The sequence below is a fragment of the Eptesicus fuscus genome, chromosome 24, assembly GCF_027574615.1.
Source record: "Eptesicus fuscus isolate TK198812 chromosome 24, DD_ASM_mEF_20220401, whole genome shotgun sequence".
NCBI classification, from domain to species: Eukaryota; Metazoa; Chordata; class Mammalia; order Chiroptera; family Vespertilionidae; genus Eptesicus; species Eptesicus fuscus.
In genome coordinates, this window is record NC_072496.1 from 4,099,084 (window position 1) to 4,122,172 (window position 23,089).

The following is a 23,089-nucleotide window of genomic DNA, read 5'->3' on the forward strand; positions in this document are numbered from 1 at the left end:
CCGCGGCCGGCAGGTGGGCGGCGGGAAGGGGCGGAGAGGCGAGCGGCATTGCCTGCTGGGCGTTGTAGTCCCGCGGGACCCGCTTCGGGGGCCCCCTTTCAGATAAGGGGACTACGACTCCCAGCAAGCACCGCGCGGCGCAGACCTTCCGTTCTAGCTTCTGACGTCTTCCCGCGGCGCTGAATGGGAAGTTCTGGGCTACAGCGGCCAAGAAATGGGGACTGGTGGGCGGGGTGGGCTGCGGCCCGGCAAGGGGAGCCCCGAGGGGGTGATGGCGGGCAAGGGGAACCCCGAAGAGGTGCCAGCCACTCCTACTGCCGCCGCCCCTTCGGCCTCCTGCCAGTACAGGTGCATCGAGTGCAACCAGGAGGCCAAGGAGTTGTACCGAGACTATAACCACGGGGTGCTGAAGATAACCATCTGCGTGAGTGGTCCCGTGGGGAGGGTGGGGGGGTCCTTGGGGAGAAAACGGGGTGGCGAGATTTGGGGGCCGATCTGTACCAGCTTTTGAGGGTGATAAGAATCGAGCGTCGGGATCTTGTAGTACAGTCTGCAGTTGGATGCTCAGCAGACCTGTCCGAGGTCGGTCACGCCTTTCCTTGAATACCTGTAGCGACGGGGAACTCACTACCGCACACTGCTGTTCTCTTGGGGGTCCTGTTTGCCGGTGAGCCCTCACCCGGCGAACGGACCTCGGGCGGACAGGGATGCGGGTGCTGTGCAGAGAAATTAAAAAGATCGGATGAGGCTGACATTTGGGATCACACTAAAGCTGTTTTATTCCTACATGTTCTCCCTTTGATAGACAAGGGCTAGCATTCTCGTACTCTCCATAACCATGGTTAGGGTCTCTTGGTATGAATGAGCCTTGGAAGACCAGAGATGTTACTTATTTTATTTTTTTAAAATAGGTGTTTATAGCCGAAACCGGTTTGGCTCAGTGCATAGAGCGTCGGCCTACAGACTGAAGGGTCCCAGGTTCGATTCCGGTCTAAGGCATGTACCTTGGTTGCAGGCACATCCCCAATAGGGGGCGTGCAGGAGGCAGCTGATGGATGTTTCTAACTCTCTATCCCTCTCCCTTCCTCGCTGTAAAAAAATCAATAAAATATATTTAAATTTAAAAAAATAAAATAGGTGTTTATTGATTTCAGAGAGGGAGAGGGAGAGAGAAACATCAATGATGAGAGAGAATCATGGATCGGCTGCCTCCTGCACGCCCCACACTGGGAATGGAGCCCTCAACCCCAGGCATGTGCCCTGACCTGGAATCGAACCGTGACCTCCTGGTTCACAGGTTGACGCTCAACCACTGAGCCACGCCTGGTACCACATTCTTGACCCGTTTGTAGCTCTCAGAAGCTCTGGGTGCAGGGTTCCTTTCTGAACCCTTTTCTCCAAATCATGTTTCAAGAACCACAACGTTGGGGGCCAACAGGCATCCGTTTATCAGTGGAAGTACGTGATAAATGTATAATGATTCCTACAAACAAAGAATTTTCTGGGATACGTTCCTGCTAAAAATCAGTCTTTAAATCGAATATCCTCTTAGCTTCTTAAATGAGAGATTAAAAGGTTAATGTTTCTCGCCTGGATGATTATAGTTAGTCACTTCTGAAACTGTGTCTTGACCAGATGAACAGTGTGTGTTTGGATGGAAGCGTATTTACATAAATGCTGGTGTGGCCTTAGTGCTGTGCAGGTTCGGAATAGGCCCTGCTATTTTGAAACCCTTTAAGACTTCAGAATGTGTGGATTTCCTTGTTCTCATATTGTTTTTGCATTATTTCAGAAATCCTGCCAGAAACCTGTGGACAAGTATATCGAGTACGACCCTGTTATAATTTTGATTAATGCTATTTTGTGCAAAGCCCAGGCCTACCGGCATATTCTTTTCAATACTAAAATAAACGTAAGTTGTGGCAATTTATTTTTTAATTTTCTAATTTTGCTCGATGATGCTTCTGCATTTTAAAAGAATCATTGGGAACAGAATTAAAGAACCTTTCCTGAAAAAAGGAATCTTGATGAGGGTGGGTTTTTTACTTGACAATGTGTGGAAGTTTCTAGAAATAATCGTTGATTAAGTGCACCGTGTTTAGTGGATATTGAAGAATGTGGTCACTGGTAGGAAACTGAGAAACCGTTATCTGCTGCTTTCCCTGACGGGCCGGTGCCGTGTCTTTGACCGCCAGATGCATGGAAAGCTCTGCATATTTTGCTTGCTTTGTGAAGCGTACCTGAGGTGGTGGCAGCTCCAAGACTCCAGCCAGAACACGGATCCCGACGACTTTATCAGATACGCCAAGGAGTGGGATTTCTACAGAATGTTCGCCATTGCTTCTCTAGGTGGGTACCGGCCACGCTTGCTTTCTTTTTAAAAAAACTGATGTCAGAGAGGAAGGGAGAGAGAGAGAGAGAAACATCAGTGATATGAGGGAATCATGGATCGGCTGCCCCCTGCACGCCCCACACTGGGGATGGAGCCCGCAGCCCGGGCACGTGCCCTGAGCGGGAATCGAACCGTGACCTCCTGGTTCACAGGTCGACGCTCAACCACTGAGCCACGGCTGGGCGTCATGCTTTCTATCCTTAGTTAACTAGCACTTGCTCTTGTGATTGGAAATAAGGCGCATGGTAAGAGGTGCTAGTTAATATAGGACTTGAGGCTTCATTTTCAGTTCTGCCCCTAACCTGCTAAATGAGTTTATCTAAATTGTCTGATTTTTTTACTTTTTTATTTGTTACCACACTCATGGTATGGAAATACCATCAATTAAATGGTCTTTATCCATCTGATGGATATTACCAGATTAAAGCGTTTCATAAAATATTTTGAGACATAATATTGTTGATAAAAATCCTTAAATTTAAGTTCTCACTTTCCATTTTGAAAATGACCTGGGCCCCATCTTTATTAAAACAGATTGAGCCCTGGTCGGTTCTGCTCAGTGGTTAGAGCGGCAACCTGTGGACCGAAGGGTCTCGAGTTCAATTTCAGGTCCAGGGCACATACCTCGGTTGCAGGTTTGAGCCCCAGCCCTGGTCAGAGGCAGCCAATCAGTGTCTGGCTATCTAGCTGCCTCTCTCTCTCTCTCTCTCTCTCTCTCTCTCTCTCTCTCTCTCTCTCCCTCCCTTGCACTCTTTCTAAAAACAAATGGAAAAAATATCCTCAGGGGAGGATTAAAAAATAAAAAAAGAATTGTTAAGGTATATTTCCAAAATTATACCAGCAGGATTTGACACAAAAGGAAATGAGAAAAAAAAAAAAAGGAGAGAAAGGGGAAAAACAGTTGTTCTTGATGATACATTGTATTTTGGGGTTGTGGTTGGTTTGCTTTCATGAGGACATGGTTTTTTTGGATTGGGACATTCGTAAGATTTTTATTTCCCGTTTCCTTTTTTAGAACAAGCTGCCTTTTTCATTGGCATTTTTACCTTCCTGTGGATAGAACGATCCATCGCCACGAAGAAGAACCCCAACTTCGTCTTGCTGCTGAAGGCGTTGCTGTTATCCAGCTACGGGAAGCTCCTGCTGATCCCGGCTGTCATTTGGGAACATGAGTACACACCGCTGTGCCTGAGGCTCATCAAACTATTTGTCCTCACCTCAAATTTCCAGGCAATTCGAGGTATGTCTGTTTTACTCTGTCTCCTCAGCTTTCCACGGACATAAAAGCTTCTAGGCTTTGCCCGGCCAGTGTTGCTCAGTGGTTGAGCTTTGACCTATGACCCAGGAGGTCATGGTTCGATTCCCTTTCAGGGCACCTGCCCGGGTTGCAGGCTCCATCCCCAGTAGGGGTTGTGCAGGCGGCCAGCAATCAGTGATTCTCATCATTGATGTTTCTCTCTCTCTCTCCCTCTCCCTTCCTCTCGGAGATCAGTAAAAATATATATATATGTTTTTAAAAAGCTATAGCCTTTTATTTCTAGATCACAGTTTTTATATGACCTGTTAAAAACTGGAAATCCTTATAGAATAATGACAGTGCCTACCATTTGTATAGTGCGTTCTACATAGCACGTATTCAGTATCTGTTCGGTTTCACCACATGGTACATGTAGTTTTCGAAATGTTATGCATTGCCTCTATCCGGTGGGGTAAGCAGGGCAGCCATTGTCATCTCCACTTTATGAATGACTTATTTATGAATGGCTTGTCCAGATTTGCACGTCAGGCAGCTATCAAGCAAGGACAGCGGGAGAGATGGGCCGCTCTGTGTGTCTTCCTTTTCCCACACACTGTGAGGAGTGCTCTTTGAAACGAGCCGTTACCTGATACTGTTTACCATAAAGCTTATCGTCTTGTCACCGGTAAAGCCAAAAGTACCCGTTTTTTCTGCTATTTCCTTGATGACCTTAGAATCTGTATTTGATTTTCCCTTTTAATATTAATGGGAACCTGTGTCTTGAGGTCAGGAGAATTTTTGTTATAAGCCGCTGCTCTGGTTCTCTCAACAGGTTTGCAGCTGGGAAAGGGGGAGCAGGTAGCAGCATAATAAGAACAAATAAGAGTTTTTCTAAAGACCATTCCCTCCACACCCCGTAATCTACCTGTCACGTCATCTACACGTCACGTCATAATGACAACGTCCCGTCGTTCCACCCTGAAGAACTTACCCGTTCGCCTTTGCCTCCGCAGTGACGCTCAACACCCGCCGCAAGCTGTCCTTCCTGGCCATCGTGTGCGGCCTGCTGACGGAGAGCGCCATGGTCCGCTTCTTCAGGAGGATGGAGTGGGACATCGGGAGCGACTGCACCGTCTACAAGTCGCAGGACTTCTGAGGAGGTACAGCGGCACCCGGTGCCTGCACTCACCCGGGCGTCCCTCCCCAGGCAGACAGGTGTCACCGTGAATAAGGAGGCCTTACGCACCCCCCCACACACACACACACCTGATGCCTCCGGACGTTAGCGCGTGCCTCACAGGGCCCTTCACTGCTGTCCTCTTCAGACATCCGCACCCGGAGCCCTGTCCTCGCCATTTCCCTGCCTCCGCGCTCCCACTCACTCCTGCGAGGACCTCGGACTCAGAAGTCGGTCCCAGCGATACCTTCCCCCATCCTTTCCAACCATCTGCTCCCTCCCACCCCCAGGGCCCAGGACCCAGTGCCGTCCCGGATCCTCTGAGGCTGCTCCCGTGGCGGACACGATGCCCCCTCTATGACTTCCGGTTAGGAAAATAAGGTCACCTGTCTTTGACAGCCCTTTATCCGCCATTACATTAGCTCGAGTCTTATACCGTTCATGCCTGAAAATACAGTCCCCTGTGTTTGTGCCCGACTCCCGCAGACCGGGCCAAGTTCGGTGCCCAGAGTCCAGGCCCGGGTTCCTCTGCCTCCCATAGAACAGGGCCCGCCCTAACAAGTGTTTGTTGATATGATTTCAGCAGAACGTGCTGTTCCAGATACTTCTTTTATCCCCCCCAGTTTTATTCTTTACTGTTTGTGGCATGGCCAGCTCCATCTGAGAAAGAGAAGACATAGATACAGCCAAACTCCTCATTCCTGTGGAGTGAAATGAAGCCAAGACTTAGATAGGCTGCCTGGAAAGAAAGCCATGGTCATGGCCTTCGAAACCCCAACCCTACCACCCTCAGCCCTCACCCCCACCTACGGGAGACAACAGAAGCACAGGCACAGGCAGACGCGCACCAGAACCACACACACACACACACACACACACACACACACACACACACGGCATTGCTGCAGGACGGGGCACCAGCAAAGAGACACGTTGTAGGCACTGCAGGTAAGCATTTAAATGAAGAGAGGACCATGCACTCAGATCCATCCAAATCTGTCTCCTGTCGCATGCTTGTATCTTCTCATTTAAATGTTTGCTACTGACTTTAAATAACACATTTAAAACAATACTTTGTATTCTTATGACTTTTAATAAAGTCAGAAAAAACTAAGCTTTTGTCAATCCTCAATTCAGTATCTTTCCCTGTAAGTTACCTTGCAAATTAACTGATCCAGAAATAACTAAAAACAGCTGAATTGTACACTTTCAGGAGTGGATTATACCTCAATGAAGCTGTTATTAAATCAATATTACCTCTCCCCTTTTCTCTCTTCCCGTTTCACTCATTTGTTCTTTCACTCACTGGGATGTGGCCTACTAACAACAAACAAGGCATTTATACAGAAAACCACTCGAAGGTATAAAAATTAAATCCCTTTTATTTTTTTTAAAGTAGACTTTTATTGATTTCCGGGAGAGAAAGGGAGGGAGAGAGAGAGAGAAACATCAATGATGAGAATAACTGATCAGCTGCCTCCTGCACGCCCCACACTGGGGATCAAGCCCGCAACCCATGTGCCCTGACGGGGAATTGAACCACGACCTCCCGATTCATGGGCGGGCACTGAGCCACACCAGCCAAGCTAAATCCCTTTTAGATATCCCATATGCTGAAAAGCATGGGCATTCAGCCATCAGTCATGGGTCAGACGGTGGCTACGCTGTCAGCGCCCCCTGGTGGCTGCTGAGTTTCCAACAGCCAAGAGCCAGAAGCGCTCAGGGAGAGCACCATGTAGACTTGAACGAGGCCCATGAGAAACGGACAAGGGGTCTTTTGTTCAAAGGTTTTCTATCCGTGTTTGAAGCCCTTTGAGCTAAATTTGGAGGAAAACATCGTGGTGTATATATGAGCCAACGAGAATATTTTTAGATATTTACAAGACAGAAAAAAAGACGAAAACATTTAAAAAGTACTTTTTTTTACTTATTTTATTTGTAAAATATATTTTTATTGATTTCAGAGAGGAAAGGGAAAGGGAGAGATAGAAGCATCAGTGATGAGAGAGAATCATGGATCGGCCGCCTCCTGCACGCCCCACACTGGGGATCGAGCCCGCAACCCAGGCATGTGCCCCGACTGGGAATCGAACCGTGACCTCTTGGTTCAGAGGTTGACATTCAACCACTGAGCTAAAAAGTCGTTTTTAAATCATAGTCTTATATGAAGAAACTAAAGGTTAGGATGGTTAAGGGATGTACTTAGGATGCTTGTCTAGTGGCAACATTGGGACCCAAACCTTGGCCTCTACGCCTGCTCTAATGGGGGACCACCCCCTGGAACTACGTTGGTCTACGCACCTACTTTAGTGGGGGATTCCTGGGTCTGTTTCCCCTTGTTAAGAAAAGGGATAATTTACTGTTCGTAAAACACAGAATAATAAAGAAAAAGAGGAATTAAAAAGGGGCGTGGCTCAGTGGTTGAGCTTCGACCTATGAACCAGGAGGTCAGGGCACATGCCTGGGTTGTGGGCTCGATCCTCAGTGTGGGACATGCAGGAGGCAGCCCATCTTTTCTCGTCATTGATGTTTCCCTCTCTCCCTCTCCCTTCCTCTCTGAAATCAATAAAAATATACTTTAAAAAGACAGGCCCAATTCAGTGGGTCCAGGCAGGCCGGAGATGGTGTGTCCTTCTCACTTCCTTTTTCCTTTTTTTTTGTTAATCCTCACCCAAAGACATTTCTCCACTGATTTTTAGAGGGGAAGGGAGGGGGAGAGAAACATTGATGTGAGAGAAACACATCAATGGCTTGCCTCCTGCACATGCCCCGACCAGGGCCAGGGATCGAGCCTGCAACCGAGGTACATGCTCTTGACCGGAATTTAACGCGTGACCCATCGGTCTGCGGGCCGACGCTCTATCCACTGAGCCAAACTGACTAGGGCTGATCTTATCACTTTCGATTTCTTGTCCCCACTGGACAATATGTCACATGCTGAAAGCCACCCTCCCCCCATGTAGCTGCTCCTTTCAACGCAGGAAATGAGCAGGAACTCGCTCCCTCACAGCACCTCGCCCAGTTCCCGACGCAGGGCCCTGCACACACAGGCCGCCAGCACGCGCTCCCGAGTCTCACGTCTCCTCTCTGCCACGAAAGAGGTGCCAATAGCAATCTTCACCCCAAAAAAAGGAGAGGAGCAGGGGGTTAGAGCATTAAAGGCCCAATAGGCCATAGCCGGTCTGGCTCAATGGATAGAGCATCAGCCTGTGGACGGAAAGGTCCTGGGTTCCATTCCCATCAAGGGCACATTCCTCGGCCCGGGCCCCGGTCAGGGCATGTGCAGGAGATAACCAATCAATGTGTTTCTGTCTTGCCCTCTCTCTCTTTCACTCTCTCTAAAAATCAATGGAGAAATCTCCTCGGGTGAGGATTAACCAAAAAAAAAGGCCGAGCAGCGCTGAGACCTCCCTATAAACCACCCGCTGTGGACACACACTTCCAAGCAGCAGCCGGCAGGGGAACAGAGCTGCTTCCAGACTCTTCCTGGCATGGAGACAGACGGTCATTTCCTCCCCGTTTCTGATTAGATCCAGTGCATTCCAGCTACGGAAGTGGATTCTGACTTCAGGCCAAAAGAAGACGCCACCACAGGCAGAGGTCAACGTGTTTTATCCTCACTTTAACCTACAAAGTGTAACGTGTTCGTAAAGGCTCTGAATAAATAGATTAAGGCTCGAGGTGATCTCTGTTCTGAGTGAAGAGGGGGGTACTTTCTCACATCCCATTTAACATCCAGAATCTTTCCCAACAGAAACGTCTGCCCCCCAACAGCGCATGACACGAGACAGGAGCCCACTTTCCCCCTCGGCAGGCCCTCCCGTTCTCCTCCTCCCTCCTCCAGCCGACGGGCAAAGAACAAGACATATTTCCACAGGAGAACGCAGCGGCCGGTGTGACCTGCAGCGCTTGCTTTGTCGGTAACGAGCTGTCACCGAGTCCCCGGACGGTGGGTCGGTAACGCAGCCGACAGAGAAAGAAAGCTCCGGAAACAGCGGCAGAGGCTGCCAAAGAGGCCGGGGAAGGAAGGAAGGGCGCCGTGAGGTGTCAGTTCCGATACATCGCTCGCCCGGCGAACCCCCGCGACGGAGGGTGCGGACCACCCGCCAGCTGTCCGGGCCTCCCCAGCCCGGAGTCCTCCCGCAGGAAACACGGTGAGCATCTCCGCTGGGGCCCTCCGTCACAGTCTCACTCCGAGTCCTGGCGGGAGTGGCCCGTACCCGGGTGTCCGGGACGCCGCCGGGCACCTCCTCATCACCTAAGCAGGAACTCCGCCAGCAGCACAGACGGCCACCTGGTGTCCCTGCCGCCGGAACTGGCCGCTGGTCCCAGGTGCCTGGGGACCGGACCGCCCAACGCAGACGCAGACGTGCCTCCTTGCCAGAGAAGCAAAACGCTGGCCCTGGGCCCGGGAGTGGGCGGGACCCTCCGGAGACCCTCTAGATGGACTCCAGAATCCAGTCGCCGCCGGAGAGGGGGCCTGCGGGCAGGGCCGGGTCCCTCGGGTCCCTGGGCGGCCCCCGCTGCCTCCCGTCCAGGAGCAAGCTGGGCTCCTGGAGGAACTCCTCCTCCTCCTCGAAGAAGCCGTTCTCCAGGGCGTAGGCGCCGTCGGGGCTGGAGGCCGCCTGGCACGCGCCCTTGTACTCCTGAATGGACTCGTAGAGGCTGTACAGCTGGCAGAGCAACGACATGTCCAGCTGCCGGAGGCCGACCTCGGGAGAGAAAGGAGACGTCAGTTCTGCAGGCTCCGTCAGGGGAGCCTCGGCGCCCGCCTGGGCCTGCTCAGCCGGCACACGCCTCCCGCACCGACGGCCCAGCATGGCCAGGGTTGAGACACCCGGAACTGAGGTGCGATGCCCACACCTCAGACTTGACTCCGTGGGGCAGGGAAGGGTCACGCCTGCGGAATTACCCGGCACGCCCTGCATTGCACATGCCGCTGGCCCCGCGGGTTTCACTCGGGATGTGGAGACAGACACAGGTGTGTCCTGACCTCTCGCTACGATCAGAGTCAGAGAAGCCCCTGCGACAGTCACTGTCAGGCCCTGGGGCAGCACAGAGAGGAAGGGAGAGGGGAGGAGAGAGAGAGAGAGAGAACTATCAATGATGAGAGAGAATCCTGGATCGGCTGCCTCCTGCACGCCCCCAACTGGGGATCAAGCCCGCAACCCGGGCATGTGCCCTGACCGGGAATCGAACCCTGACCTCCTGGTTCATAGGTCGACGCTCAACCACCGAGCCACGCCAGTGTAACCATTGCACATACAAACCTACTTCCTCTTTCCTAAGCACCTTTGAAATATCTGAAGGCGATGTTCACTCTACCCCGCTCCCCCCTGAGGAAAGGCGTCTGTCCTCCCCAGTGAATACCCTCAGGTCCTCCCGGCTGTTCACAAGGGCGTTCGGTCCGTTACCCATCCACCCTTCCCACTGGGCTCTCTCAGTGTTCCTGGAGGCCTCCCTCTCCAGTGTCCGGGTATGAACACAACCCAACCACGAGACCCTGACTCAGCCGGTCTTTCCTAGGATTTACGACAAGGAGCATAAACTTGGATAACGTAAGTCACACCTCCCAGAGTCACACCAGTATTTGCTCAAAAAGCCAGAGGAAAGCCCTGGCGGGTGTGGCTCAGGTGGCTGCAGCATCATCACGTATAACACCAAAAGGTCACTGGTTCGATTCCCAATCGGGGCACATACCCAGGTTTTGGGTTTGATGTTTGATCCACGGCTGGGATGCATTTGGGAAGCACTGATGTCTCTCTCTCTCTCTCTCTCTCTCTCACCTCCTCCCTCCCTCTAAAAAAAAAATCAATAAAAAAATATATAGCCCTGACCGGTTTGGCTCAGTGGATAGAGTATCTGCCTGCGGACTGAAGGGTCTCAGGTTCAATTCTGGTCAAGGGCATGTACCTTGGTTTCGGGCACGTCCCCAGTGGGGGGGGGAGGGTGTGTGTGCAGGAGGCAGCTGATCGATGGTTCTCTCTATCATCGATGTTTCTAACTCTATCCCTCTCCCTTCTTCTCTCTGTAAAAAAGTCAATAAAATATATTTAAAAAATAATATTATATAAAAATATTTATAAATATATGTATGTGTGTGTGTGTGTATTTGAAAAGTCACAGAAAATATTCATCCGGAAGATCACTCTCCTGTGCCACTCGGTTGCCAATAGGTCAGCTGGGGGATCCCAAGACAGTTCCCGGCTGGGAATGAATGGTGGACAGGACAGAAGGGGGGGGAGGGGGCAGAGCTCATGCCATCGAACCCTCGCTGACCGGCACCCTCCCAGGCCTGGGCTCACGGCTCTGGCGCCCCAGGCTTTTCCCTTGAGGTGCCATTGCCAAGGTGTCCCGGGAGGAGACCGACCGGGCCGGAGTGGGAACCTGCCCTGGCCCCGCTGCCTGCAGCCGCCGGTGACTCACAGGGCTGCCCGGCCCGGGGCGGAGCGCTGGCCTAGAAACGGAGGGCTGGCCCGCCTAGGAGTGCGGCTGGCCTGGCTCACACCTGCCACCCCACCCAGCAGATGCCAAGCATTGAGACGGACTGAGCAGGGCCGCGAGCGCACACACGTGCACCCCACGCCCACACACAGCCCAGTCCCTGCTTCTCCAGGCGCCAAACTGCCTGCCTTTCCCAGAAACCCTCCCAAAGGGCTAGGACACGAGGCGAGTAGTGGCAGGTATAAACCTGGCCTCCCAGCCAGGACTCGCCTGACACTCGCCTGTGAATTTTCCAGAGGGAAGTTGGGCATCTCCCTAGGTGGCATTCTGTGAGCTGTTGTCCCCTATCTGCACCTCGTGCAATGGGTCAGGCTGGGTCCCCTCCCCCCCCCAGTCTGTCCCCTTAAAGCCTCCTTCCTGCCCGGCCGGCGTGGCTCAGTGGCTGAGCGTCGACCTATGAACCAGGAGGTCACAGTTCGATTCCCAGTCAGGGCACCTGCCCGGGTTGCAGGCTCGATCCCCAGGGTGGGGCGTGCAGGAGGCAGCCGATCCGTGATTCTCTCTCATCATGGATGTTTCTCTCTCTCTCCCTCTCCCTTCCTCTCTGAAATCAATAGAAATATATTGAAAAGAAAAAAAAACACCTTTTGTCAAACGGGAGCAGAAGACACAAAAGCAGGTCCCCTCCCGAGAGCAGGTGGGAGCGAGGCGTGTGCGCTGGGAAAGCCTCCGGCGGGCGGGCGAGGGCGCGGGGCCGTGGGAAGGGGGCAGGAGGACCACCCACGAGCACTAACGGCAGGGCCCTGCTTCAGGACCGGCTAACACCCCACACGAGAAAGAACCCCTCGTCCTTTCAGGAAAAAGTGGGGGGTGGGGGGGCGCCCACTAACTCCCACCACTGTCCCCCCAATCTACCAGCACAGGAAGCTTGTCGTCCCACGTGTCCCTGGAGGACGGCTGATCGCATTCACAGCTGGATTCCGAAAATAACTCTTTTTTTTTCTTGTGTGTTTGTTTGTTTGGTTAATCCTCACCCGAGGATATTTCGCCCCCCCCCCCGGCCCCCCGGATTTTGAGAGAGCGGAAGGGAGGGGAAGAGACCGAGAGACACATCCACGTGAGAGAGACATCGATGGGTTGCCTCCCCCACGCGCCCGGACCAAGGCCGGGGAGGAGCCTGCAACAGAGAGTCTTGGCCTTGATCAGAATCGAACCCGGGACCCTTCCGTCCATGGACCAACGCTCTATCCACTGAGCCAACCCAGCTAGGGCAGAAAAGAACTTTTTTTTTTTTTTTTTTGAAAGCACACCTTGAAAAAATTCAGATAGGCTCGTGTTAGAAAAACCCCGAATTCCCAGACCCTGTGATTTGTTCCTCGTTCTCGACCTTGGAGACAAGAGCAGTCTGCTCACGCCTTCCTCCCTCCCTCCGTCCGTCCAGGCCGCCTGCTTCCCTCCGGAGAGTCTCCTGGTCTTTTCCCACAGAGCGCCTGCACCCGCCCGCACACACAGGTGTTCCCCGTACCCCGACATCCACATGGCTTCAACTGGTCACAATAGGCTGGCCGCACAGACGCGGCTCAGGCAGGGCGGGGGCTCCCAGCGGTTTCGGGTCACCCGACTTCTGAATGACTTGGGAGGGTGTCATCGGGGAGGGAGTCCTTCCTAGCGTTGGTAAAATGACAACGGAAACATTCACCGCGAACAAACCAGGCTGAGAAGATGGAGGGAACCTCCCAGAGTTCAAGTTTCGTTTACTCACAGCAAAGTATCACGAAACACGTTCCGGTGATTTTCAGCAGTAAGAATCGTGTTAAAAGAAAACGTCTGTTTTGCTGAAGAAACGAAACATAAAAGTTGGGCCCGGCCAGTGTGGCTCAGTGGTTGAGCACCGACCTCAGAACCAGGAGGTCACGGTTGGTTCAATTCCCGGTCAGGGCACAGGCCCGGGTTTCGGGCTCCATCCCCAGTAGGGGTCGTGAAGGAGGCAGCCGATCCATGATTCTCTCTCATCATTGATGTCTCTCTCTCTCTATCTCTCTCTCCCTTCATCTCTGCAATCCATAACAATATATTTTAAAATATACTCCCCAGCTTTTTTTTTTTTTTAATTTTTAAAAATATATTTTATTGATTTTTTCAGAGAGGAAGAGAGAGGGATAGAGTTAGAAACATCGATGAGAGAGAAACATCCATCAGCTGCCTCCTGCACATCCCCCCCCCCCACCTCCACTGGGGATGTGCCCGCAACCAAGGTACATGCCCTTGACCGGAATCGAACCTGGGACCCTTCAGTCCACAGGCCGATGCTCTAACCACTGAGCAAACCCAGCTCGGGCACTGCCCAGCTTTTAACCAGCTAACTAGCTCCCCTCGAGGGATTGGTTGTAGAGAGGACAATGTGGGCTGTTCACAAACTTGTGATCAATGCCCTTGTTTCTGGGAGGCAGGTGTGGACTGTTGAGGTGGGGGACTGGAGCTCTGAGGGGTTGCGGCCACGGCAGAGCGGGCGCTGGGCCAGGCCTGCAGGTCTCCCTCCACCCAGGGCCCTCCTCCGCCCCCGCCCCCCAGCCTGTGCTGCCCGCACAGACCACACTGCCAGCCGTGGGAGAGCAAGGAGCTGAGGTCACAGGTGGCTCTTATTGGGGGCTTTTCTGAGATTTCTAGATGTTCTGCTATGAATGTGTATTCACTGACCACGGGAGGACGTGTGGCGTTACCCGTGTGCCATGCCATGCGTGAGGAAGCATGTACGGACGCCGGCGCATGCGGCTCAGACAGGACGTGGTGAGTGCCCCAAATCTAACCGAGGTGTCTCGCGAGGACCCGCCGGGCCGGAATGGAAGAAAGCAAGCGGTGACCTCACGGATCGTAACCTGGTTTCCGAAGAAAAGGCGTGTTGACGGAGGGACTCTGACCTGCATACTGTTTAGAAAAGGAGGCTCCCGTGGGTTCCGTCTCCTGCGGGACGTCCCCCGCCCCTGGGCCGACACGTGCTTGTGCTACGTGACCTCCTGCAGATGCTTTAGTGTCGCCCAGCTGAGGACGAGACTGTGACGAGGGACGGTCATCCACAGGCGGGAAATAGACCGGGTTGCACGCCTGCACCCCCCGATGAAGCCAGACCCGAAGCTCACCCCACCTCCGCACCTCCCAGAAATGCCTCTGGCTAGGGAAGGCGGGCTGAGTTGGGTTTTCTTTTGTAAATATTTTTGTTGATTTCAGAGAGGAAGGGAGAGGGAGAGAGAGAGAAATATCCATGACGAGAGAGTCATTGGCTAGCTGCCCCTGCACACCCCCTACTGGGGATCGAGCCCGCAACCCAGGCGTGTGCCCCTGACTGGGAATTGAACCCACCGTGACCTCCTGGTTCCTCGGTCGACGCTCAACCACTGAGCCACACCGGCCGGGCACGATCATTCTTTTAAATCTTTGCTGGTCCGTGACATGACACCTCATTGTTTTAATTGGCAAACCTGTGGTGTGTTTTTTTTTTTTGTTTTTTTTTTTTATAAAGGATGTTAAATAGCTTGTCATTTCTCTTTAACACTGTGGAACGTGGCTGTTTTGCCTCTGATTCTGAGTACAGTCAACAACCTCATAAAACACCCTCTTTTCACCATCTCCAGCCTCCACACGCATTTCTGTAACCTTCTGCAGCCGGGCCTCCGGGCTGGGGCCCTGGTGTCTGCAGGGGTCACCCCTCCCCTGGAGTCACCCTGGTCAGAGGACAAAACAGAGGCCCTCCCTTCTCCACCCTGACCCCAGTCAGGGACAGCCCTCCCTCGCCCATCCTTAAAGACAGGACGCTCGTGCCTGCAAAACTAGGCCAGCGCGCCCAGCTCTAAGGGCCGGTCAAGGAGGGAACAGAAAGTTCTCATAAATAAAAACTGAAAAGACGCCCTTGCTGGTTTGGCTCCGTGGCAGTGGATAGAGCGTCGGCCTACGGACTGAAGGGTCCCGGGTTCGATTCCCGGTCAGGGCACATGCCCGGGTTGCGGGCTCGATCCCGAGCAGGGGGGGTGCAGGAGGCAGCCGATCATTGATGTCTCTGTCTCTCTCTCTCTCCCTCTCCCTTCCTCTCTGAAATCAATAAAAATGTATCTTTTTAAAAATATTTTTTACATTGATTTTAGAGAGGAAGGGAGAGGGAGAGGGAGAGAGAGATAGAAACATCGGTGATGAGAGAGAATCATTGACCGGCCGCCTCCTGCACGCCCCCTACTGGGGATCGAGCCTGCAACCCCAGGCATGTGCCCTTGAGCGGAATCGAACCTGGGACCCTTCAGTCCGAAGGCCGACGCTCTATCCACTGAGCCACACCGGCTAGGGCAATAAAAATATATCTTAAAAAAAGGGAAAAGGCCGCCCATCTTAAAAATGTCCGTGGAACCCCAAGGAAGATCGCGGGTTTTCTGTCTCCCAGGTTCTTGGGGGGGAGAAGAAACATCTGTGTTCATTGTCCGTGAAGGAGCGAGCCGCCGGAGAGAAGGAACAATCGGACAAGCCCTGGCTATTTATCACCTGGAAACATCTGGAACATGTGGGCAAGGAAAGGGGTGACCAGGAGGCCGGGGCTCCGGAGGAGGAAGCGGGGCGAGAGGGGCGAGTATCTGACGCGGCCAGGCTCGGGGCTGGTTTCCTGTGCAGGGAGCCCGTGGTCTGTCCGAAGGCTTTCCCGCCCGGGGCCCCTGAGCAATTCCGCTTTCACATCGGGGTCTGAAGTCTCCGTGGCGTTAGGAGGGCCTCCCGGGGGCCAAAGGGCAATACTTCCGGTGGGAGTGAGGTGCACCAGGGCTGCGGCCTTCTTCCCAAGCCTCCACCCCCAGGGCATCCTTGCCCACCTGGCCTCTAAAATCTAGTCGAGCCCGGCCTGCGTGGCTCAGTGGCTGAGCATCAACCTATGAACCAGGAGGTCCACGCACAGGCCTGGGTTGCAGGCTCGATCTCGATCCCCAGTGTGAGGCGTGCAGGAGGCAGCCGATCGATGCCTCTCTCTCTCTCTCTCTATCTCTCTCTCTCTCTCTCTCTCTCTCTCTCTCTCTCTCTCTCTCTGAAATCCATGCAAATATAGCAAGAAAGGAAAAGAAACCAGGACGCTCAGGGCAGAGCAGGGCATCATGGGACAGGACCCTCTGCCCACACAGGCTCCCCCTGCCCTCACACGCCCCGGACACCAGCTCCCCCGGGTTCCACGCTCACCGTCCTCCCATCCATCCTCTCCAGCCCAAACTACCTCCTCCAGCCCCCAGCTCCATGTTCTCAAACGTGTAACATGCTCTCCCACGGATGTAGGAACAAACCACCTTCCCTGGAACACAGCCCCTCCTCCTGCGACAGACCCCGCCTTCCCCATGAGAGTTCAAGGTCATCACTGCCCTAGAATGGAACATGACCCGGCGACCGAAGACCTTAAAACATACGTATATATTGACCTGGAAAATGTTTGCAACATGTGCCCCCCAAAAGCAAACCAGAATGTTTAATGTGCTCCGTGTGTGTGTGTGTGTGTGTGTGTGTGTGTGTGTAACCATGCAGGCAGTATAACACACCCATTAAACAGGCCTTGGGAACTGGAGACTCCGGTTGAATTATGACCGCAGGGGAGGTATTTACGTGTTGAGTGACTTCTTAAAAACTATAAAATAGCCCGGCCGGCGTGGCTCAGTGGTTGAGCATCGACCTATGAACCAGGAGGTCAGGGTTCGATTCCCAGACAGGGCACATGCCTGGGTTGAGAGCTCGATCCCTATAGGGGGCGTGCAGGAGGCAGCCGGTCCAGGATTCTCTCTCATCATTGATGTGTCTACCTCTCCCTCCCTCTCCCTTCCTCACTGAAATCAATAAAAACATATATTAAAAAAAAAAAAAACACTATAAAATGGACTTTGAGTGTCTATCACCTGGAGAAGTTACCAGATGAGGCACAGACAGCACTGACGTTGGGCTTACCCAGGAGGCACCCCAAAATACGGACAGGGTTCTCTCCAGGTGCTAGGACTGTGGGCAATTCTTGAATGGCTTTGCTTCACGGCACTTTCCATAAAGAGCCCACGGCGCCTCTGATTCCTTCTCATCCCCTCCCCCGACTCTGAATATCGAATCAGCAATTCCTGCCGATTCTGCTGCAGAGAAGGGCCTCCCGTCAGGTTCTCGTCCCCCGTGCACGGGTCCCCACCCGGCTGGAGGCTCTCCCCTCCTCCGTGCACAGCTGTGGCCTCTCGCCCTCCCTCCTACACCTGCCCTCAAACCCCAACCCCGTGCCGTCTCCTGCCTCAACACCTCCCTGGCTCTCTGAGGCTGGGCCAACCCTGGCCCGCGTCCCAGCGCCTCTGGGGCTCACGGGCCTCCCCATGCTGTTCCCAGGGGGGACACTCTGTTCCTGCCTGCGGCCGTGGCCTCTCCCCGGTGAGGATCCTGTCGGATCCTGTCGCCTCCGGGGGCCCAGCCCTCTTTCCGTACGGCACAGGACTTGGCTGCCGTTGGCGTCAATCCTCATCAGAGGACATCTTCCCATGGATTTTTAGAGAGCGTGGAAGGGAGAGAGAGACAGAGAGAGAAACGTCGATGTGGGAGAGAAACATCCACGGGTTGCTTCCCGCACACGCCCCCCGACCAGGGCCAGGGATGGAGCCTGCCACCAAAGTACGTGCCCTTGACCAGAATCGAATCTGGGACCCTTCACGCTGAGGGCCGGCGCGCTACCCACTGAGCCAAACAGGCCAGGGCTGAGAAAAAAGAAAAAAAAGAAAAGGAAAGTAGGATTCATCACATTCGGCCGTGAATTCTAGCTGCATCCCTTGACACAGATGTGACCTCGGGCCTCCAGAGGAAAGAGATCAACACACTGCGTGTTCTGCAAATAATTCCCTTCTTATCTCGCCAGGCCCCGCCCCTCCCGCAAAGGGAGCCCCGGCCCGAGCTGACTGCTCAGCCGCCTCAGCCCCAAGTTAGCAAACCTCTTAAAAAGCCGAACATCACAGGACTTTCCAAGACCTGGTGGCGTCTCTCTGAAGGGACTCGTCCAGGCCTTTCCTTCTCTTTATCTCAGCCAAATATCAGACAGACAGACAGACAGACCTACCATTCAGCCAAATATCAGACAGACAGACCTACAGTGCTGTGTATTTTCCTTGTGCTTCAAAGAGACTTAAGAGAGAGCCCTGACCCGCCCCAGGCACCATGACAAGGTTGGGTTATACTTGATCTCCGCCCCCCCCCCACCGCCCCCGCCCCGCCGCACCCGCCAGGAACCTGGAAAATGACTTCCCAGCAGAGCTCTCTGCCTCCCAAGCGGCCACAATAGGACTTCAGAGCATGTTTACAAAGCAGGGAGCAGCCAAACAGGAGGGGCCCCCAGGACTTCCTGTCTGTGATCCGGCAGGAGGGGGGGGGGGGGTTCCTATTTCACCCCCACATGCACCCTCCCTCTGAGTTCAGACCCTGCACACAGCAGGCAGAGGTTTATTATCTAATCCGAACCCAGCCCTGGTTTCTAGGAACGTGGTGGACCCGTCTCCACAGAAACTGCTGGGAATTAAGAGTCACTCGGTAAGCAGCTTCGAGAACCTTCTCAGAAAGGCTTGGAATCCGCATCCAGGCCCAGAAGCCGGGGGAAGAAGGCAGAATCTAGTGGATGAAAAAGGGTGCAGGCTGCATGCGCGTCTACGTTGAGTGAGGTCTCCGTTCTCAGGACAGATGGGCGCCTTTAAGAAAAAGGGTGCACCCGCTGGATTTCGGTCAACAATCTCTAGATGAATAAAGGATTCCTGTGATCAATGTTTTGGAAAATGTATTCTTGGGAGAGAGAGAGAAGCAGTCTTCGTATATACACTGAGTGGCCAGATTATGACGATCTCTGAACGCATAGTAATCTGGCCACTCAGAGTGTGTGTGTGTGTGTGTGTGTGTGTGTGTGTTAGAGGCCCGGTGCATGAATTCGTGCATGGGTGGGGTCCGGCCAGCCTGGCCAGGGGGAGGGGACATGGGCGGTTGGCCGCCCTGCCTGCTGGTCGAACTCCTGGTCGAGGGGACAATTTGCATATTAGCCTTTTATTCTGTAGGATAGACACTGAGTGGCCAGATGATGATGCGTTCAGAGATCATCATCATCTGGCCACTCCGTGTATATTTGATTTCCTACATGGAGTACCTACCTGGGCCTGCAGGTTCTAAAAGCAGGGCCGGCGGGGAAGGGGTCCCTGGCCCCGCAAGAGGGCTGGAAAGAAGGCACGTTTCCGTCCTCGCCTCGCCTGGCCTGGCCGAGGCTGGAGAAAGGCTCGCGAACACCTTAAATCCCTGCCCTTGCCCTGCTTTCGGAGTCACCTAAACCGCGTGTCCTGCTCCCCAGACACCCCAGGGCTGAGCAAAACCAAGCCCCATTGTCTGGAGCCCAGACACGACCCGCAGGCCCGCGCGCTTCCCCCAGACCCGAGGGCGCAGCTGCCGGGCCGGGCCGGGCGCGGAGACGGGTTGGGGGCGCCTCGCCTCCACCACCATCTGCGGCCGCCCCGCCCCCCCTCGCGGTAATCGGACCCTCGGGGAGGGGGGAGGGGGCCAGGGCTGCTCCAATCCGCTGTCTACACTCGCCCGGACAAAGCTGCCCTCCTCGGAGCAGGAAAACGCCATCGCACACCGCTCTGCACCCCCCGACACCCCCACCCGGGCGCGCAGGGAGCGGATCCCGACCCGGGAAGTCGCCGGGAGTTTCCGAACCGGCGGGACTGGGGCGGGCGGCGGGTCTCTGAAAGCGGCCCCTGGAGAGGGGGGACCCCCTACCCCCCGGGCGGGGGGCCAAATCGTGAGCACAGAGAGGGCAAGTCAAAGGGGTGGTGGAGCCCGGCCGGTGCGCTCAGGGGCGGAGCGCCGACCCAGGAACCAAGAGGCCGTCGGTTCGCTGCCCGGTCGGGGCACAGGCCCGGGGGTCGGGGGCTTGCAGGAGGCAGCTCTCTCGTCGATGTTTCTGCCTCTCTCCCCTCCTCTCTAAAATGTCAATAAAAACATATTTAAACAAGAAAAAGAAAAAAAAAGAGGGGGGGGGGGTGGAGAGGACAGTGTCCGTCTCCCCGGGCCGGCTCCTGGGGCCACCCATCCAAAGGGGCGGGTGGGCGCGGGGACTTCCGGAGCGGAGCGCGGGGTCCCCAGATCTCGCCCCCCCCCCTGCCGCCGCCCGGGGGGGTCCCCTTTCCTTACCATCTCCTTGCGCAGCAGGGCGAGCGCGGCGTCCAGGTTGGGCGGCTTCGGGGGCAGCGCCGCGCTCCGGGCCCCGCCGCCGCCCGCGCCGCCGCGGCTCAGCTCGTCCTGGATGCGCGACTTCTGCGCGTACAGCCGCTCCAGGTGCCGCCAGCCGCCCGCCGCGCCGCCCGCCGCCGAGTGCAGCAGCCCGCTCAGGCTCTTGGGCAGCGGGGGCAGCCCGTCCACGCGCAGCCCCCGCGCCGCGCCCGCCGCCTCCCGCGCCCCGCCGGCCCCGCTCATCGCGCGCCAGGCCACGCGCCCGCCAGCGCGCCGCTCGCCGCCCGAGTCCAGGATCCCCCGCCCGCCCCCTTCCCGGCGGCGCCCCACCCACTTCCCGCCGCGCCCCGCCCCGTCCCGTCCCGCGGCCCCGGAGCCGCACCCGCCCCGCGGACTTCCAGCCCCGCCCACTTCGCCCCCGATCCGCCCACCCCGGGGTTCCTCCGGTGCCCGGCTCCCTTCTAACCCCACCCCTTACCCCGGCCCCACCCCCGTCCCGTGCCCGCCTTCGCCCCCGTGCGCCCCCGTGCGCCCCCGTGCGCCCCCGTGCGCCCCCGTGCGCCCCTGTTCAGAGTCTGCCCTCGCTCAGATCTAGCCTCTCGGGGGACACCCCCTCACCTGCCCACGACCTCGCGGGACCGAGCCCTGCCCGGCTGCCCCACTCCCGGCCAGGTGGGCTCCCTGACCAGCCCCCAAAGCTGCTCGTAGTGATCGAGGGGGCCCCCACTTCCAATGCGCCGGGGGAGGCCGACTGGTGCAGGGGGCGGGGTACAGAGAGAGGCTTCCGCTCCGGGCAGCAGGAGGTCGGAGAGAAAGTTGGGGGGCAGTGCTGGCGCTCCGGCCCCCCCGGGGTCGCCGTCCCTGAGACCAGGACCCGCCCGCTGGTCCAGGCTGACCCAGGTCTGGCCGCGCACGACCCGCGCCTCCCCGGTCCACTTAGGCGCTGGGTCCTTGTGAGTAAGAGGCACCTCCAGTAAGAGGCGGTGTGGCTCAGTGGTTGAGCGTCGACCTATGAACCACGAGGTCGTGGTTTGATTCCTGGTTTGACTATCAACAATAAAAAGTGTATTTTAAAAAGAAAACTAAAAATGAAGTTATTTAGCTCTCCTTTTGGAATCGTGACATGATTCCTTCCATTCCTTCCATTAATGCATGCACCTGAGACTAGATTCCCAAAATAATGTCACCAATAAAAGTGAAGATGAGCCCTGGCTGGTTTGGCTCAGTGGATAGAGCATCGGCCTGCGGACTGAAAAGTCCCAGGTTCGATTCCGGTCAAGGGCACATGCCCGGGGTTGTGGGCTCCGTCCCCACTTGGGGGCATGCGGGAGGCAGCCGATCAATGATTCTCTCTCATCATGGATGTTTCTATCTCTTTATCCCTCTCCCTTCCTCTCTGAAATCAATAAAAAAATATATTTTTTAAAAAGTGAAAATAATATGAAAACACAACATCCAAGCGTGTCTTTCAGCCTGGCTCTGTACGCGCGAGTCATTCCACAGAGAAATGTTAGGAAAACAGAGGAAAAGAATTAACTCTCCCAAAATATCCATCATCTCTGAAGCAAAAATAACCCTCATAACTCACACCTCAGAGGGAGAGGATAGAGAGAGAAAAACAGGCTCCCCCCTTATAGGAAGGAAGAATCAACATGACAGTTACGCCCTAGCTCCCTGGTCGGCAAACTGCGGCTCTTTGGCCCCTTGAGTGTGGCTCTTCCACAAAACACCACGGCCTGGGCGCGTCTGTGTTGAAGAAGTGGCGTTAGAAGAAGTTTACGTTTAAAAAATGTGGCTCTCCAAAGAAATGTCAATCGTTGTCCTGTTGATATTTGGCTCTGTGGACTGATGAGTGTGCCGACCACTGCCCTAACTGGTTTGGCTCAGTGGATAGAAGAACAGCCTGCAGCCTGAAGGGTCCCGGGTTCAAGTAGCATCAAGGGCATGTAACTTGCTTGCCGACTCCATCTCCAGCCCCGGCTGGGGCATGTGCGGGAGGCAGCCAATCAGTGTGCCTCTCTGACATGGATGTTTCTCTGTGTGTGTGTCTCTCCCGTTCTCTTCCACTCTCTCTAAAAATCAGTGGGAAAATATCCTCGGATGAGGATCAACAACACAACATAAATAACAGTTACAGCCAGAGAGAGACAGACGAGGTCAGGAAAGAAGGACCAATTTGCGCACACAGCCCCACGCAGGTTGGGTACCCATGCCGGACACAGAGGGGATAACTGTGACGCCCACTGATGATTGGTTTTCATTATTAAACAATTCCGTTTAATAATACGGGCTCATAAATGGCCAAGTGTTCTGAGCACTTCGGTCAGTCCATGTAAAAAGCCCTGCATTTTGGGGGGTTTTCCCCCTTTAACGTAGACACCCACACACACACACAGAGCCCACCCCCAGAATCCTTGCTGTTTTTTTTAAAAGATATTTTACTCATTTCAGAGAAGAAGGGAGAGGGAGAGAGCGAGAGAAACATCAATGATGCAAGAGAATCACTCATCGGCTGCCTCCTGCACGCCCCATCCTGGGGATGGAGCCCGCAACCCGGGCATGTGCCCTTGACCGGGAATCGAACCGTGACCTCCTGGTTCCTAGGTCG

General features: G+C 54.8%; 2 protein-coding genes across 3 annotated transcripts; one reads left to right on the forward strand and one right to left on the reverse strand.

Moving 5' to 3' along the window:
- The first annotated feature begins 13 nt into the window (after nt 1-13).
- On the forward strand, nt 14-8,421 carry ARV1 (ARV1 homolog, fatty acid homeostasis modulator). 2 transcript variants are annotated; one of them, XM_028157962.2, is made up of 6 exons: nt 14-424; nt 1,793-1,912; nt 2,196-2,349; nt 3,408-3,632; nt 4,643-4,789; nt 8,337-8,421. In XM_028157962.2, exons 1-5 carry the CDS (start codon nt 215-217, stop codon nt 4,783-4,785), a joined length of 852 nt encoding a protein of 283 aa, XP_028013763.2. In that variant the 5' UTR covers nt 14-214; the 3' UTR covers nt 4,786-4,789; nt 8,337-8,421. The 2 variants fall into 2 exon arrangements, with proteins under 2 accessions (XP_028013763.2, XP_008147994.2); XM_008149772.3 differs by lacking the exon at nt 8,337-8,421 and adding an exon at nt 5,430-5,980.
- Nucleotides 8,402-20,769, reverse strand: FAM89A (family with sequence similarity 89 member A). The gene is made up of 2 exons (XM_054713140.1): nt 20,443-20,769; nt 8,402-9,518 (listed from the first exon to the last, which is right to left on the reverse strand). The coding sequence occupies exons 1-2, from the start codon at nt 20,722-20,724 to the stop codon at nt 9,246-9,248; spliced, it is 555 nt and encodes a 184-aa protein (XP_054569115.1). The 5' UTR covers nt 20,725-20,769; the 3' UTR covers nt 8,402-9,245.
- Between the last annotated feature and the right edge of the window lie 2,320 nt (nt 20,770-23,089).